Below are 13,374 nucleotides of genomic sequence, written 5' to 3' on the forward strand. Positions count from 1 at the left end.
GTAGGGTTTGTATGGTAGGGGCTGGGGATTTCGTCTATATATGAACTCACAACTTGATAAATAGATGTCTTTGATGGGGATAGGGGGTAGGAGGTGGGACTAAAGTTTCATTTTTTATTTTTATTTTCGTCTGGTGTCTGGAACCTATATTGGAGAACTGACTAAAATTCTGATTGCGTAGCACTTTCAACATGATTTTTTTATAATCAAAGCTCGAACTTGCAAACTCTGATTAAGAATAAAGCAGTCACACTACGACAATCCAAGTTGGTGGGGCTAAAGTTGCACTTGTACACTCTATTAGTTGAGTTTCTTAAGGAGAATTGAATGCGCCTTTGATTCCTTCTTCCATTAGTATTCATAGTACCTAAAGCTCATAACTTTTTTTCCAGGTTCAGTGAAGCTATTTATGAGATATATATAGCTCTCTCCCCCTTATCTATATTATATTTATAGAAAACATTTAGAAAAATAATATAATTTTTTTTTAGATCTGCGTGAAAGTTTTTTTTTTAATTTTTAAGTAATATTCCAGTAGAATTGCTTTAGTATGGGATTTTAGTTAGAAGATCGGTATGAGTTAATTAATTAAAGTGATATTTATGTGCTTTAATATGGAACTTTAAGAAGATTGATATGACATAAAGTGACATTTATCTGCTAGCTAATCAAGATTATCTGCTAATTAATTATATGTCACGGATAAGTACATACTTGATAAAGATTATACATTAAACTTTAAAAAGTAAAAAACCGAAAATATCATATAATATAAATTGAAAAATAGGGAGTAGCAATTTTTTGTCTGTTCGGGTTGGTCGCAAATCTCGCAAACTACGTACTTTCTTTTTGCTATCAACTTCGGCCTCGACAGAAAAAATAAAAATTGCTATTAAAAATAGAGAATTTCTTGAAATAGCAAAGTAATAGTCATAATAAGGTTTTATAGCTATAGTTTTGATAATTGCACTTCATAGCTATAGTTTTGTTTGATATGGAGGCTACGGTTTGCAAATATACAAACATGGTAAAATACAAATGGAGGCAACAATTTGTATATTTCGCTTGTCCGTTTATATATTTTACTTGCGAATATACAGACAGGGTAAGTATACATACAAATTACATATTTATACACTTAGGAATTTTTCGGAACTCATTTGTTTATTTCGCTTACCCAATATACAAATAGGGTAATTTATCATGAATTTTTCATAAATCATATACAAGTAGCTAGGGTAGCATATATAAATTCTAGATTCATACAATCAAGAATTGAATTATATAAATGTTGGATTTACATAATCGGAGACAAAATGATACAAATTCTTGATTTATACAATTAGAAAATCAAATAGCAAAAATTCGTAAAACTGTAGCCACGGATTAAAAATAATTGAAACTATAGTTGCATTACATAATATACTCTAGATGTTGTTATTCACGTAAAATATGCGATTAAAAAGATGATATTTAATTTATTTAACCAATGAAGTTTTCTAATGAAGAATATCCAACTCACCGTTCTTTTGATAGCATATTTAAGGAAAAAATGTCACATTTTTAATAATTTGATAATTTTAACATATTTAAGATCATAGAATTAAAAAATATTTTGATAGGTCATATATTTACTATTTTAAAATTACAAATTTTCCTCTAATTCATTTAAACTAATACAAACAAATTATCTGTATATGATAAGATAGTACTAGTAGTTGTGGGTGTCCAAGTGTCTATTTTCACTTTTCTTGGTTTGTAAAACTATGAAAAAGGAGAAGCCACATGGTGGGCTTGCTTGGCTTCAGTACAAATCACAACTTTTGATTATTACAAGCTTGCAAGCAACACTGATTTGCATGCAATATTCTACCTAGCTTGCTCTTCATTGCATATCATATACTACTAATCTTCCGTACCAATTTATATTATATTTTTTATTTCTTCAGAGTGATCTAAGTAATTTTAGTTTGACAAATAATTTACGCATGAAATCTTTAATTATTTTGAAATATCTATATATTTGTAAACTACATAAAAAGCATTATAAATAACAATAATTGACAATTCAAAACATTTGAAAGATATATGAAATATTTATGATCAAAGATAGATTTGTTTAAATCTCAAAATCTGAAATGTGTCACATAAATTGTGATGGAGGTAGTATATTCTTAAGGTGGTTTGATAGATGGTTAGACTTAGGCAGATAGTAATAGAAAAATTATTTGATAAGAAGTTAATGTATTATTTTATATAAATATTAATTTTATAGGGTTTAATTATTTATTTATTAGTTATTTTATTTTTTATACCATATAAAATAGTATATATGAATTCCTTCATAATTTATTCATGTATTAGTCATATATGTTTTAAACTTGCAAATCAATACATCATATTAATTTTCTACATAAATAATTTGTTTCCTAAATAACTACCAATCATATTATTACTTATGCAAGAATATATAAATATATGCATAACTTATCTCTAATACAATTACCAAACGATCCCTTTTAATGTATTATTTAAGCAAGAAAATAACGTACATGTGTAGCTCTTATATTAGACAAAAAAATACTATTACTATTAGTCACCCAAATTAATCTTAGTTATACTTGCACTTTCTTTTCCGCAGACAATTCTTTTTCTATCCATTCAATGTTGTCTGCTAACGTGGTGTATATATATATATATGGTATCTTCACTTTTTGCAAGTACATGTCTTTTTGTAAAGTTTACTCGACTTTTTATTAGTTTATTTTGGAAAACCTTATACAATATATAATATGCAAATGTTTGAATAATTTATTCAATGTTACGCTAATAAGCATGTCGATGTTGACAAGCTGGTCATTAATTATACACATTTTCAAATTATGAGAGTGGTGTTATTGAGTCACGTGGTTTTCAGAAACAACTTCTATACTTTCACGAGGTAGGCCTCCACAGCTCCTCCCCTGACCCCTATCCTCTTCCCAAATTGGCTCTTCCTTGCTCATTTATATTTTGCACCTTTTTATCTTTTGTGGTTATCTAGGATCTAAGGTTCAAATTTGGTTCAATTTTTATTTGGATATATATTGTATTATGGAGATTTTCTTGAGTTTGAAATTTTCAAGATTCTTCAACGGTGAATAAAAATTTGAAGGAGATATAAAATATAAAAGAGTTACGTGCTGAAATTTGGGTGAAAGAAAAATATGCCAGCGTAATGGATTTACGAGATATATCAGTATCAAGTATATATCTAGTCATTAATAAAGTTAAAATGTCTATTTGATCATTTAATGTATATAATTTAAAAGAATCATCTACGTATTCCACCATAAAATAATAAAATATTATAATTATTTTTTATTGATAATATTGTAATATTAGTAAAAAAAATTTTGTTATTAAGCATCAACTAATCAACTCATTAAATTTACAAAAAAAGTGCATGCAAAAATTGTATAATTTAAAAATTCTTATTTCCAATTTTAGGTTGCTATGACATCAATTAATATTTTGGAGTCTTTATCATTCTGACACTTGGAATTCTCTAGCCAAAATGTCAACTTTGAAATTTATTGTCATTCTTAATGGGTCGCGTTTGCTATAATAGTAAAATATGTCATAGGTGGGGGTAGTGTATAAAATTAGTATATAATTGAATTAAATAAAAAAGAAAATAAATTTTAAATATTTTTTATCGTCATCCCATATGCCATAGGACGATTTATTTAATTAATATTAAAGGCAGTGTCTAAGGCCTCGTCAGTGATGAGAGTTATTGTTGAGGCTTGAGGGCAACTATGATAACGACCCATAGAGTACATTTTATTATAAGCTTTTTGATTCAATAACTATTTTATAAAATCTAGTATTGGAGACAATTGCGGCAACGCAATAATCGATGATAATTATGTATGTTCCCTTTATTAAAATGAATTGATTTGTATTTTGTAGTCAAGATTTTAAGCATGAGTTATCTTCTTCTTTTCGGGATCTTCCAAGGAAATAAGATCTCGAAAATAGTGTCATTTATAAATTAATTTTATAAAATAATAAATATTAAAGATTATATACTTTTAATATGAACGGCAGATAAATAAAAATAGAGGGAGTAATTTAACAATAACATACTTTAGTAAAATTTATCAGTGAGGTTTGTGCATCTTATAATTTGAATAGAATAATAATTGATGATTATGTTCCCTTTATTAAATGTTTTTTTCAAATCTCTTAGATGTAGAAATGATTTTTTTTTTTAATGGGGTTAGAGAAAGGAGAAACGGGGGAGGAAATTGAACTCTCACCAATAAGGTGGGAATTCAGATAACCAATCCACTAAGTTAATAAGATTTTCCATGAAATCTCCGGTGAAAAGGACATAAAAATGAATTTTATTTTGTAAAAAGCTAGAAAACAATCTCTCCCGATTCTAACTATAAGACACTTCTACAAAATTGAAAGCCAAGACAAATCGTAAACAGTAGAAAAATCATTTTCCTGAATCTACCTATTAAGAAACTTCTACAAAGTTGAAAGCCAATAGTAGATTTTGAATTTTATGAGTTTGAAATTATTCAAAGTTCTTGAATTTAAAATTACTACGACAAACATCAATCGCCACACTCTATGCAGTGGACAACGTCAGACATGTTTTGAAGAAAGGAGTGTATTTGTATCATCAAACAAATGTATGTAATTAGCTAGGATATATTTTTTGTTTGTATTAAATATAGAAAGAGTGTATATATATTTCAAATTACAAGAATTTCTTAAAATTTATGGATTTTGGATATAGGGGAGGGATGTATCAGAGAAGGGATAGGACATCCGGATATATAGCGGAGGGATGTATTAGAGAAGGGATAGGACATCTGGATATATAGCGGAGGGATGTATTAGAGAAGGGATAGGACATCCGGATATATAGGGGAGGGATGTATCAGAGAAGGGAGGGATGATGTATCCGAAAGGGAGATACCGATGTATCAGTGAGAGGGGAGTGATGTATCCGAGAGGAAGAAATATGTATTTAGGTAATTTTTATATATTTTAGCTTTCTTGATCCCTCAGTTGGGCTAGTGCTATTGAAGGACCGGAAGATCCAAGTTTCATTTGTGACCCAACTCGTTTCCTATCCTTAAAAAACATGTTGCTCCATAAACATTTGAGAGTCATTATTTCAATGTTTGAATTGGAAATGTATTTTCACTTTCTTAAAAACATAAAATATAATGTTGAAATTTATTTTACCATCGTAAATATTTTGTATTATTATATACATATAAATAAATTGTATTTTTAAAAAATGCAAAGAACTCTATTTTGTATAATTGAAAAAAATTATCATATCACAGACAAAGAATAATATCAATATTGTCTTACATAAACTTGAATATAGATATTATATACTACTTTATTAAAATTAAAAATAATCAATTTTGATGATACCATGTAACTATATCATATACGCCATGTGGGTGTTACACATACTTAAAAGTGTTTAAAACTCTTTTTTGGATGAATAAACAGTCTTCTATAACCTAGATGTATAATGCGACTCAGTTATTTATGATATTCTGTCAATATATTATACTCCCTCCGTCCCTATTTAGTTGTCCACTTTAGAATGACACACATATTAAGGCAACAATGATTAGCATAGTGAAGTTACAATTTTGCCCTTATTAATTATGATTCCAAAATAAATTTATTCAAGATAACTAATCAATGTTGGAGGAAGTTTAAATTTTCAAGAAGTTTAAATGAGGATATAATAGGAAATTTTTTTTTGTCCTTTCTTGTTTTGTCAAAATGGACAAGTAAATACGGACATCTAAAAGAGGAAATATGGACAAGTAAACAGGGACGAATTGAGTATAGTTTTAGACTTTAATGATGTAACTAATGACAGTCATCCATGTAATTATTATAGAGAATTAAGTTCTTTTTTTAAGGAATAAATTAGTCCTCTATAATACTCTACGAGTAGTCTATTAGATATATCGTATGAATATCACAAAAAATCGAAAATATATTCTTTTGAGGGAACAAACCAATTATTTATGTTTAAAATGTAGACATCATAGAGGATTAAGTGGTGCTTTTTAAGGATGCAACCTCTCATATATAATTACATGTCAATATATAATATCTATTGATTTGGTATTACAGAGGATTTAGTGTTTTTCTTTAACGGATGAATGACTACTCCTTTTCTATATCCGTTCAATATACGGTATATATATAGTATGTATATGGTATCATAGAGAATTGAATAGTAATTTAAAAAAAATAAATGAACCAATTTCTTATGATACATTTTCAATTTATGACATATATTATATGAATATCATAGCATAATTCAACTGGTATTGATTTAGTATACTATATGTAGAATAAGTTATAGACGCCAATATATACCTATATCATTTATAATTTGAAAAGCGTGGAAATTTCTCTAGTTTATCTTATAATTTAAAAATAGTATATAAATTTAGAATTTTACTTGTCATGGATAATTTTAGTAGTAGAATTCAAGTTACTAAGTGACTATTTTCATTTGTTTGAATTTTATTGGACATAATTATTTGATATATGTATTGGTGATTGGTGATTGATAAAAGATACCTTATAAAATTGGGAAAAAGGATAAATATACCCCGAACTATCATAAATGGTATGCATATACCCTCCGTCATACTTTTGGGACATTGGTGCCCCTGCCGTAAAAAAACTAGAGCATATATACCCTTTATATTAACGAACATACATGTGTCATAATCTTATCCACCGATCCGACATTTATTAATTATCAGATCGACGGATAAGATTGTGCCACGTGTCCCTATTTAGTCTTACGTTAGAGTAAAGGGCATATGTGCTATAGTTTTTGGATGGCAGGGGCACCAATGTCCTAAAAGTATGACAAAGGGTATATGCATACCATTTACAATAGTTTGGAGGTATATTTTTCCTTTTTCCCTATAAAATTAAAGTAGTCGAGAATCGAGATATATACAAGTTATCCCATAATCTCAATTTTTAATAAGTCCTCATCTTGTCACTAATTCTGTTTGATTATCCACACTTTTTTAAAGTTGTTAAATGTTAATAAACATCTTTTTAACTTAATTAATAGTTAAAATTTTAAAAAATTAATGCTCTCATACTCTTGTAGTCTTGTTTGTTTTAACCTAGTGACTATAATTTGTTTTAACGTTAATTTCCCCAAATAATAAATTACCAATTGTATCTCTCCTTTAGATGCCATGTATATATATTTTAATAGTATACATTTTTTCAAACCAAAATCAGAAAAAACTCTGAATTTCATTAATTTTAGTCAAATAAAAAAAAATTCAATCAACCAAAATACTGGAGTTAAAATTGTGTACTTTTTTCATTTCTACTTTAGATGCAATTACTATCTATTTCGATTTATTCTTTTTCAAACCAAATCTATTAAAAAAAAGTAACTAGTTAGAACTCTTTATTATTGAGCTAAATAAAAAGTTTAGCATAATACTGAATTTTAATTGTATAATATCTATTGTATCTTATTTTTTATGTAATGATTATTACTATTATTTTGGGGCAAAAATTGTAAAAAACAATTGGTTGAAATTAGCCAAACAAAATCTCTCCCCCACCCCCACCCTCCTTTAAAAAGTAAAGTTCTAGCCAAATTTGTTATACCAATTTAACTAGAAAAATAATAATTATAAAGTTTGAAATAAAAAAGAATTTAAAATGCCACGTGAACAAAAACATCCACGTGGTAGACAAGTGTACCCTCACTTTCTTAGGAGGAGATTGTGTTGAAATACTCCCTTCCTTTTCATTTTGCACGATACTTAAGAAATCATAAATAAGAAGATAATTGTATTAATTCATCCATAAAAACCTTCTTAGAAATTTATAAACAAAAGTGAACACTTTAGAAAGAATTAATTGCAAGGAAAATATAAGAAAAAAATTAATTAATGATTTTTTAATTTAATAATGAAACAACTATTTTTCGTATACCGATCAACTAATATGAAATCGAGTGAGAGAAAACTATCAAACCGTCATTGAGAAAGATGATTAAAATTACTTATAATTTAAGCGTGCCACTAATAATTCGGATCCATTATATTTTAAGGGTAACCTAACCATTACTTTTCATACACAACCGTTGATCTAATTAATTATAGCATAGTATATATTCTAAATTAATGTCTCCTTTCATAAAAATATCGCTGTTCAGGCAGTTATTCACCCACCTCAACACAATGCCCAAAGAAATAGAAAGATATCATTTATTAGGAAAAAAACAAGAGAGAAAAGGGGAAATTGAAGTCCATAAAAGTAGAGATTTATTTATTTATTTCAGTGGAATTTGATCATTAAAAATCTCTATTGTGGACCCTCACCCTCGTAATTATTTTTTTATATAAAAAAATAGCATCCAGGTGTAGGATTGTGCATATTCGGATTAAATCGAAAAATGAAATTAAATTGAATTGGGCTCTAACATGGATTGATATATATATGTATATTAAGTTGGAGTTAACCATTTTTGTCCCTTTTATTTATTATCTTTCATTATGATTTAGTTTATGTTTTATATTTGGACATCTATAATTGATATACTTTTAAGTATTGTGTTTTAAATTTTGCTTGTGATGTATATTAGAAAGTATATTTAAGAGATTCAATATTATTACTTCTCCTCGTATATATATATATATATATATATATATATATATATATATATATATATATTTCTTTTTTCAAATTGCAAATGTAACTATGATTATGTTTTTAATTATTGACATAACCGAATAACTGAACCGAAAAGGTCAAATCAAAAAGAGAAAATTTAAACCAATCCAAATTTATTTTAATTCAAATTAGATTACACTTTTTCAAAATCAAAACCAAAAAATCCACACTGATTCATATAAAACCAAAAACCGAATGAACACCCTAGATGCAACCGGAAATTTCATATCTTGTCCCAAAAATGTAATTCGGTAAATTTCACATCTAATATATTAGAGTGTTGATTACTATTAATCCAAAGTAAATGTAGTAAATTTCAAGCTATACATGTTAAATTACTCTGATTGGTATAAAACATTTGTTAGAGTGTTAGGTAATTAACTTAATTATTAAATCCTATAACTATATAACAAAACAGAAACCACTTTCTGTTTTCTGTTTTTTGTTTTTAATTTCTTTAACCCATAATATTCAACTACGTACGTACTACAAATTGGGATCGGATTAGGCCAAAATGCAAATTAAAGAGTGAGGAGAAATTTGGAAAATTTATCCAAACTTTCTCAATTCAATATTAATCAGTGTCTACGTACATGCATGCATACGAATTTTCAATTTGTTTTTTTTTTTGTGATTTTGAATGGAAGATTTTTTAATCTTGCGAACCTAAATTGAAGATATATAGAACGTATAAAAATGCTCTGAAATTTTGTGGTCTCAAACATGCCACATAGAAAATTGAAATTGAGAAATTGTCAAAAAAAGGAAAGATATTTTTTTAAAAAAAAAACTGCCTAGAAAAGAAAACAAAGATAAATAAATTGAAAAGATGGAGTAATAATTTCATGAATAAGGTGGAGCACACAAGCTAGATAGGGTTAACATAAACCTAATCCTCTCCATTACATCATTAATCATAATTTCATATCTAAATTAACTTTCCTATATTGTAATTAGTACTAAGATATACTAGATTGTTGTGGCAATTAAAGCATAAGTTTGAAATAATAATCATAATAATTAATTATTAAAAAGAAAAATATTTTAGTCACCCATTGGAGAAGTAGATTGGTGAAGAAGTTGTTGTTGTAACTTGCTGGTATGTTCTTTGCCTAAAACCATCGACTGGAATTCTTGGTGGTGATATAGCCACTGTCACTGTTGATGATTGTGCTCCTGATTCCGCTAGAGACTCTACACCAAAAAATAAAAACGAAAATTCATTTAGTCAGACTCTAATATACATCAAAACAAAGAACATATTAAATGAAATTTATATCGAATTCAGAATTAGTCAGACTCTAATACATGGGTATATATCAAAACAAAGAAAAGATAATAAAGTTACTTGCTGAAGGTTGAGACTGCTTATTATTATTTTCTTGCTGAATATTCTTCCTCCTTCTCCGGTTGTGATCTGCTAACCGTTTCCGGCAACTTCTTTTCCCGTTATCAAATTCCGACAGAACATGAAACCTGCTTTTTTATCAAAATAATTACGATCAGATTTATGTTTTTTTTCATGAAATAATTGAATTTAAAAATGAGTTAATTACTGATAACAATAAAATCACTCATGTTTTGCCTATTTTTCACGAAATAATCATATCTAAAAAAACATTAGGAAATGATATAAATTGTCCTTTTAGTTTAATGACAAATCTTATAAATATTTCTTTGTGCATATTAAGTCATTTAAATACAAGTTAAAATTAACGGCCAATTACATGAGGAAAATTATGTATGTAGATTCTTGTGGTGTTTCTTCTCCAACTGTCATTTATGTAATTTTCTAGTAAACTATTAGAAAATAATGAATTAGTGACAGATAAAATTGTATATATATAAAAAAGCATAGCATTTATTATTAAAAAAATCAATTAGCCAGGAGCTATATTAGTTGAAGATTATTGACAAATTTCATAGCTAATTCGATGTTTTCGTACATGAGTGATTTTCTTGTTATGAAAACAAAAAACCAATGCTTTGATTTACTGAAATTTTTGTATAACTTAACATGTAAATTAACTCTTTAAAAAGAAATACAGTATATATCTATACTGCTAAAAAAAGCTGTGTTTACTATAAGCAGCAAAAGCAAACCAGTACGTAACACACCAAAACGGGGAATAGCAAACTCATTGGGGGACATAAATTTACGGACACAATTGCCCTCATGATCAACGTACCACTTTTCTACTCCCCAATCATTACCTCGTTAACACATCCAAGGGCTTTTCCGTCATTTTACATTTCCCATCTTATTTGCACCTGATCACCTTAGTATCAAACGTAACAAATGCTAATACACATTAATTTATCATTAAGTGCATGTTAATTACTATGAAGTACATTTTATCGCGTTTCTTTCATACAAATTCAACGAAAATATCTACTTGACTAAGTTCAAAATCGACATCTTTTTAGATTAAGAGATGTAAAATCGTATTACTGGCACGATAGCTAGAGTACTGAAAGAGGTTCATTTGTTAAATCTCGTGTAAATTCTGTCTATGTTATTGATTATGATTCCTTTTTCAAAACTAGTTTGAAATTTATAATTATTTGAGATCAAATTAATTAACCTGATTTGGTGAATAAACACCCGTATTTAAGAATAATTAAGTACTATTAACATAACCTGCTGCATTGTTGGCAGAATCGCTGAGTCAAACCGGCGGCGATAACGGTGGCGGCTTTAGAGTGAAACTCACACACTTTGTGCCGTCGGTGGTAGTGCTTTGCATGAGTGAGATCGGCATTGCAACCTTCAGCCTGACACTTGGGCGAGTTCACTGAACCGGCGTCAACCGCGCGAGTCCGCCGGTAAAGCCGGTTCACAAAATCATCTTCCGATGACGAAGCAAAATACGTTCTCCCGCCCAAATTCAACCCAATCCGACTACTACTACTTGAAAAATCATGAATTCCGCCTCCAAATTGCGGTTCGCTCTTCGGCACTACCATAAATCCACCAGTTGGTTGTAGAGAAAGCATGGATGTTTCGTGTGTTTGCGTGTACGAAACGCCATAAGCGCGTGGATCGTACATGGAGCTAATTAAATGAGTGTTATTTGGAGTAGCTTGAAATTGGGGAAATGGCGGATTCTGTAATTGTTGTTGCTGCTGCTGCTGTTGGTAATTTGTTATATGAGGAAAATGCGCTTGAGGATCCAAAAATTGATTGTTATTTTGGTCATTTTCTTCTTGAGTGTTTTGATCACTTGTAAACATAAAAGTAGATTGATTTTCCCATTCATAGTCCAACATTTTTCTTAATTTTTTTTTTTTTCCCTCACTTTGATAGCCAAATAACCTGTGTATAAATAGAGTGGGGAAATGGAAAAGGATTGGTGGAATTTTTGAAAATGAAGAAAAAAAAAAGTTTGGAATATTTTGTAGTTGGGATTTGAGAGGAATGGGAGAGGAAATCTGTCAGCTTTAAGTAGAAGAAGATTTTATGTAGTGGAAAAAGCTGCAGCTAAAGACTTTACTGTTCAGCATTCAGTGAAGAGTTTTAATAGGTGTTGCTTTATAAGACTTATATGTATGTATAGTTGTAAAATATTTTTAAAGAAAGAGCATTTTTTGCCCTATCTTTTTGAGTTCAATAATTAAAAAGAGGAGTTTATGTGTGAAGTTTTATAATGGCTTTTAAGAGACATGTCGGGTTATGAGGAACTTGTTGCTTTTCTTGCTGAATGAATATAAGTATTTAATTTAAACTTATATTGGCTTAAGATTCAATACAATTTCACATGGAGATTAATATATAAATTAATGTTATTAAAAAAGGAAATTTAAATTATTTCCATCGTGTGTAAAGAAGTAGGCAAAACACTTGGAGGAGTTAGAGATGAAAAGAGAGCCATTCATTACAACTCAAAGATACAACAACTAAATAGCTAGAGCCATTCAGGAACACTCAGCCATCAATACTATTTTCTCCGTCTATTGTAAATTGACAAGTAATTTGAAACAACTAACATGAGATAGATAGTAAAAATACTTTTTTTTATTTATATTTTTTTAAAGTAACGTGTAAAAAGAAAAATAGACAAGTAATATAAAACGGAGAAAATACGGAAAGAGCATTAATATTGTGTATGTATAATGTCATCTTTGTTTCTCCTTAGGCTACAATAATTGTCTTCTCTGTGTACAGTGTGTTAGTATATGATTGTGTTTGTTAGCTAGGGAAAGATAGAATAATAAGTAGCCACTGATGTGAGGCGGCTTTGTTCACCCAATTGCTCCTCTATCTAATTCAATTCAAAGCACAAGTGTCAAATGGATGAATTTAATTCATTCAAAATATATTAAAATTAATAAACATGTAAGTTTGTGACTCCATTTAAAACTACTTGAAGTGAATATATTAGGTTAGTATTTAAGTTTTAAGTTTTAAAAATTTATCTTTAAATATTTATTCGATCATAAAATTTGATCAACTTTTCAATATTTTAAATTCTAAAAAATCGGCGCTTTCACTGGCAAAATTTCAACCCCTCCTCCCCACAAATGTATGTGGAACACAACTTTCAACTACAAATCTATAACTAAATAAGAGCTAAATTTTGAATCATAGCAACGTGTCCACATCATACT

The 13,374-nt window shown here is 28.5% G+C and overlaps 1 protein-coding gene across 1 annotated transcript in view; it reads right to left on the bottom strand.

The window, feature by feature from the left end:
* Positions 1-9,607: 9,607 nt before the first annotated feature.
* Positions 9,608-13,374, bottom strand: part of LOC125845271 (squamosa promoter-binding-like protein 8) — a 156,369-nt gene continuing 152,602 nt past the window's right edge. Inside the window, exons 2-4 of the mRNA XM_049524750.1 lie at positions 11,408-12,040; positions 10,115-10,242; positions 9,608-9,960 (exon numbers count right to left, since the gene is read on the bottom strand). Coding sequence (XP_049380707.1) covers positions 9,815-9,960; positions 10,115-10,242; positions 11,408-12,036 — 903 coding nt within the window. The 5' untranslated portion in view covers positions 12,037-12,040 and the 3' untranslated portion in view covers positions 9,608-9,814. The remainder of the gene's footprint in view (positions 9,961-10,114; positions 10,243-11,407; positions 12,041-13,374) is intronic.

The sequence above is a fragment of the Solanum stenotomum genome, chromosome 1, assembly GCF_019186545.1.
Source record: "Solanum stenotomum isolate F172 chromosome 1, ASM1918654v1, whole genome shotgun sequence".
NCBI lineage: Eukaryota > Viridiplantae > Streptophyta > Magnoliopsida > Solanales > Solanaceae > Solanum > Solanum stenotomum.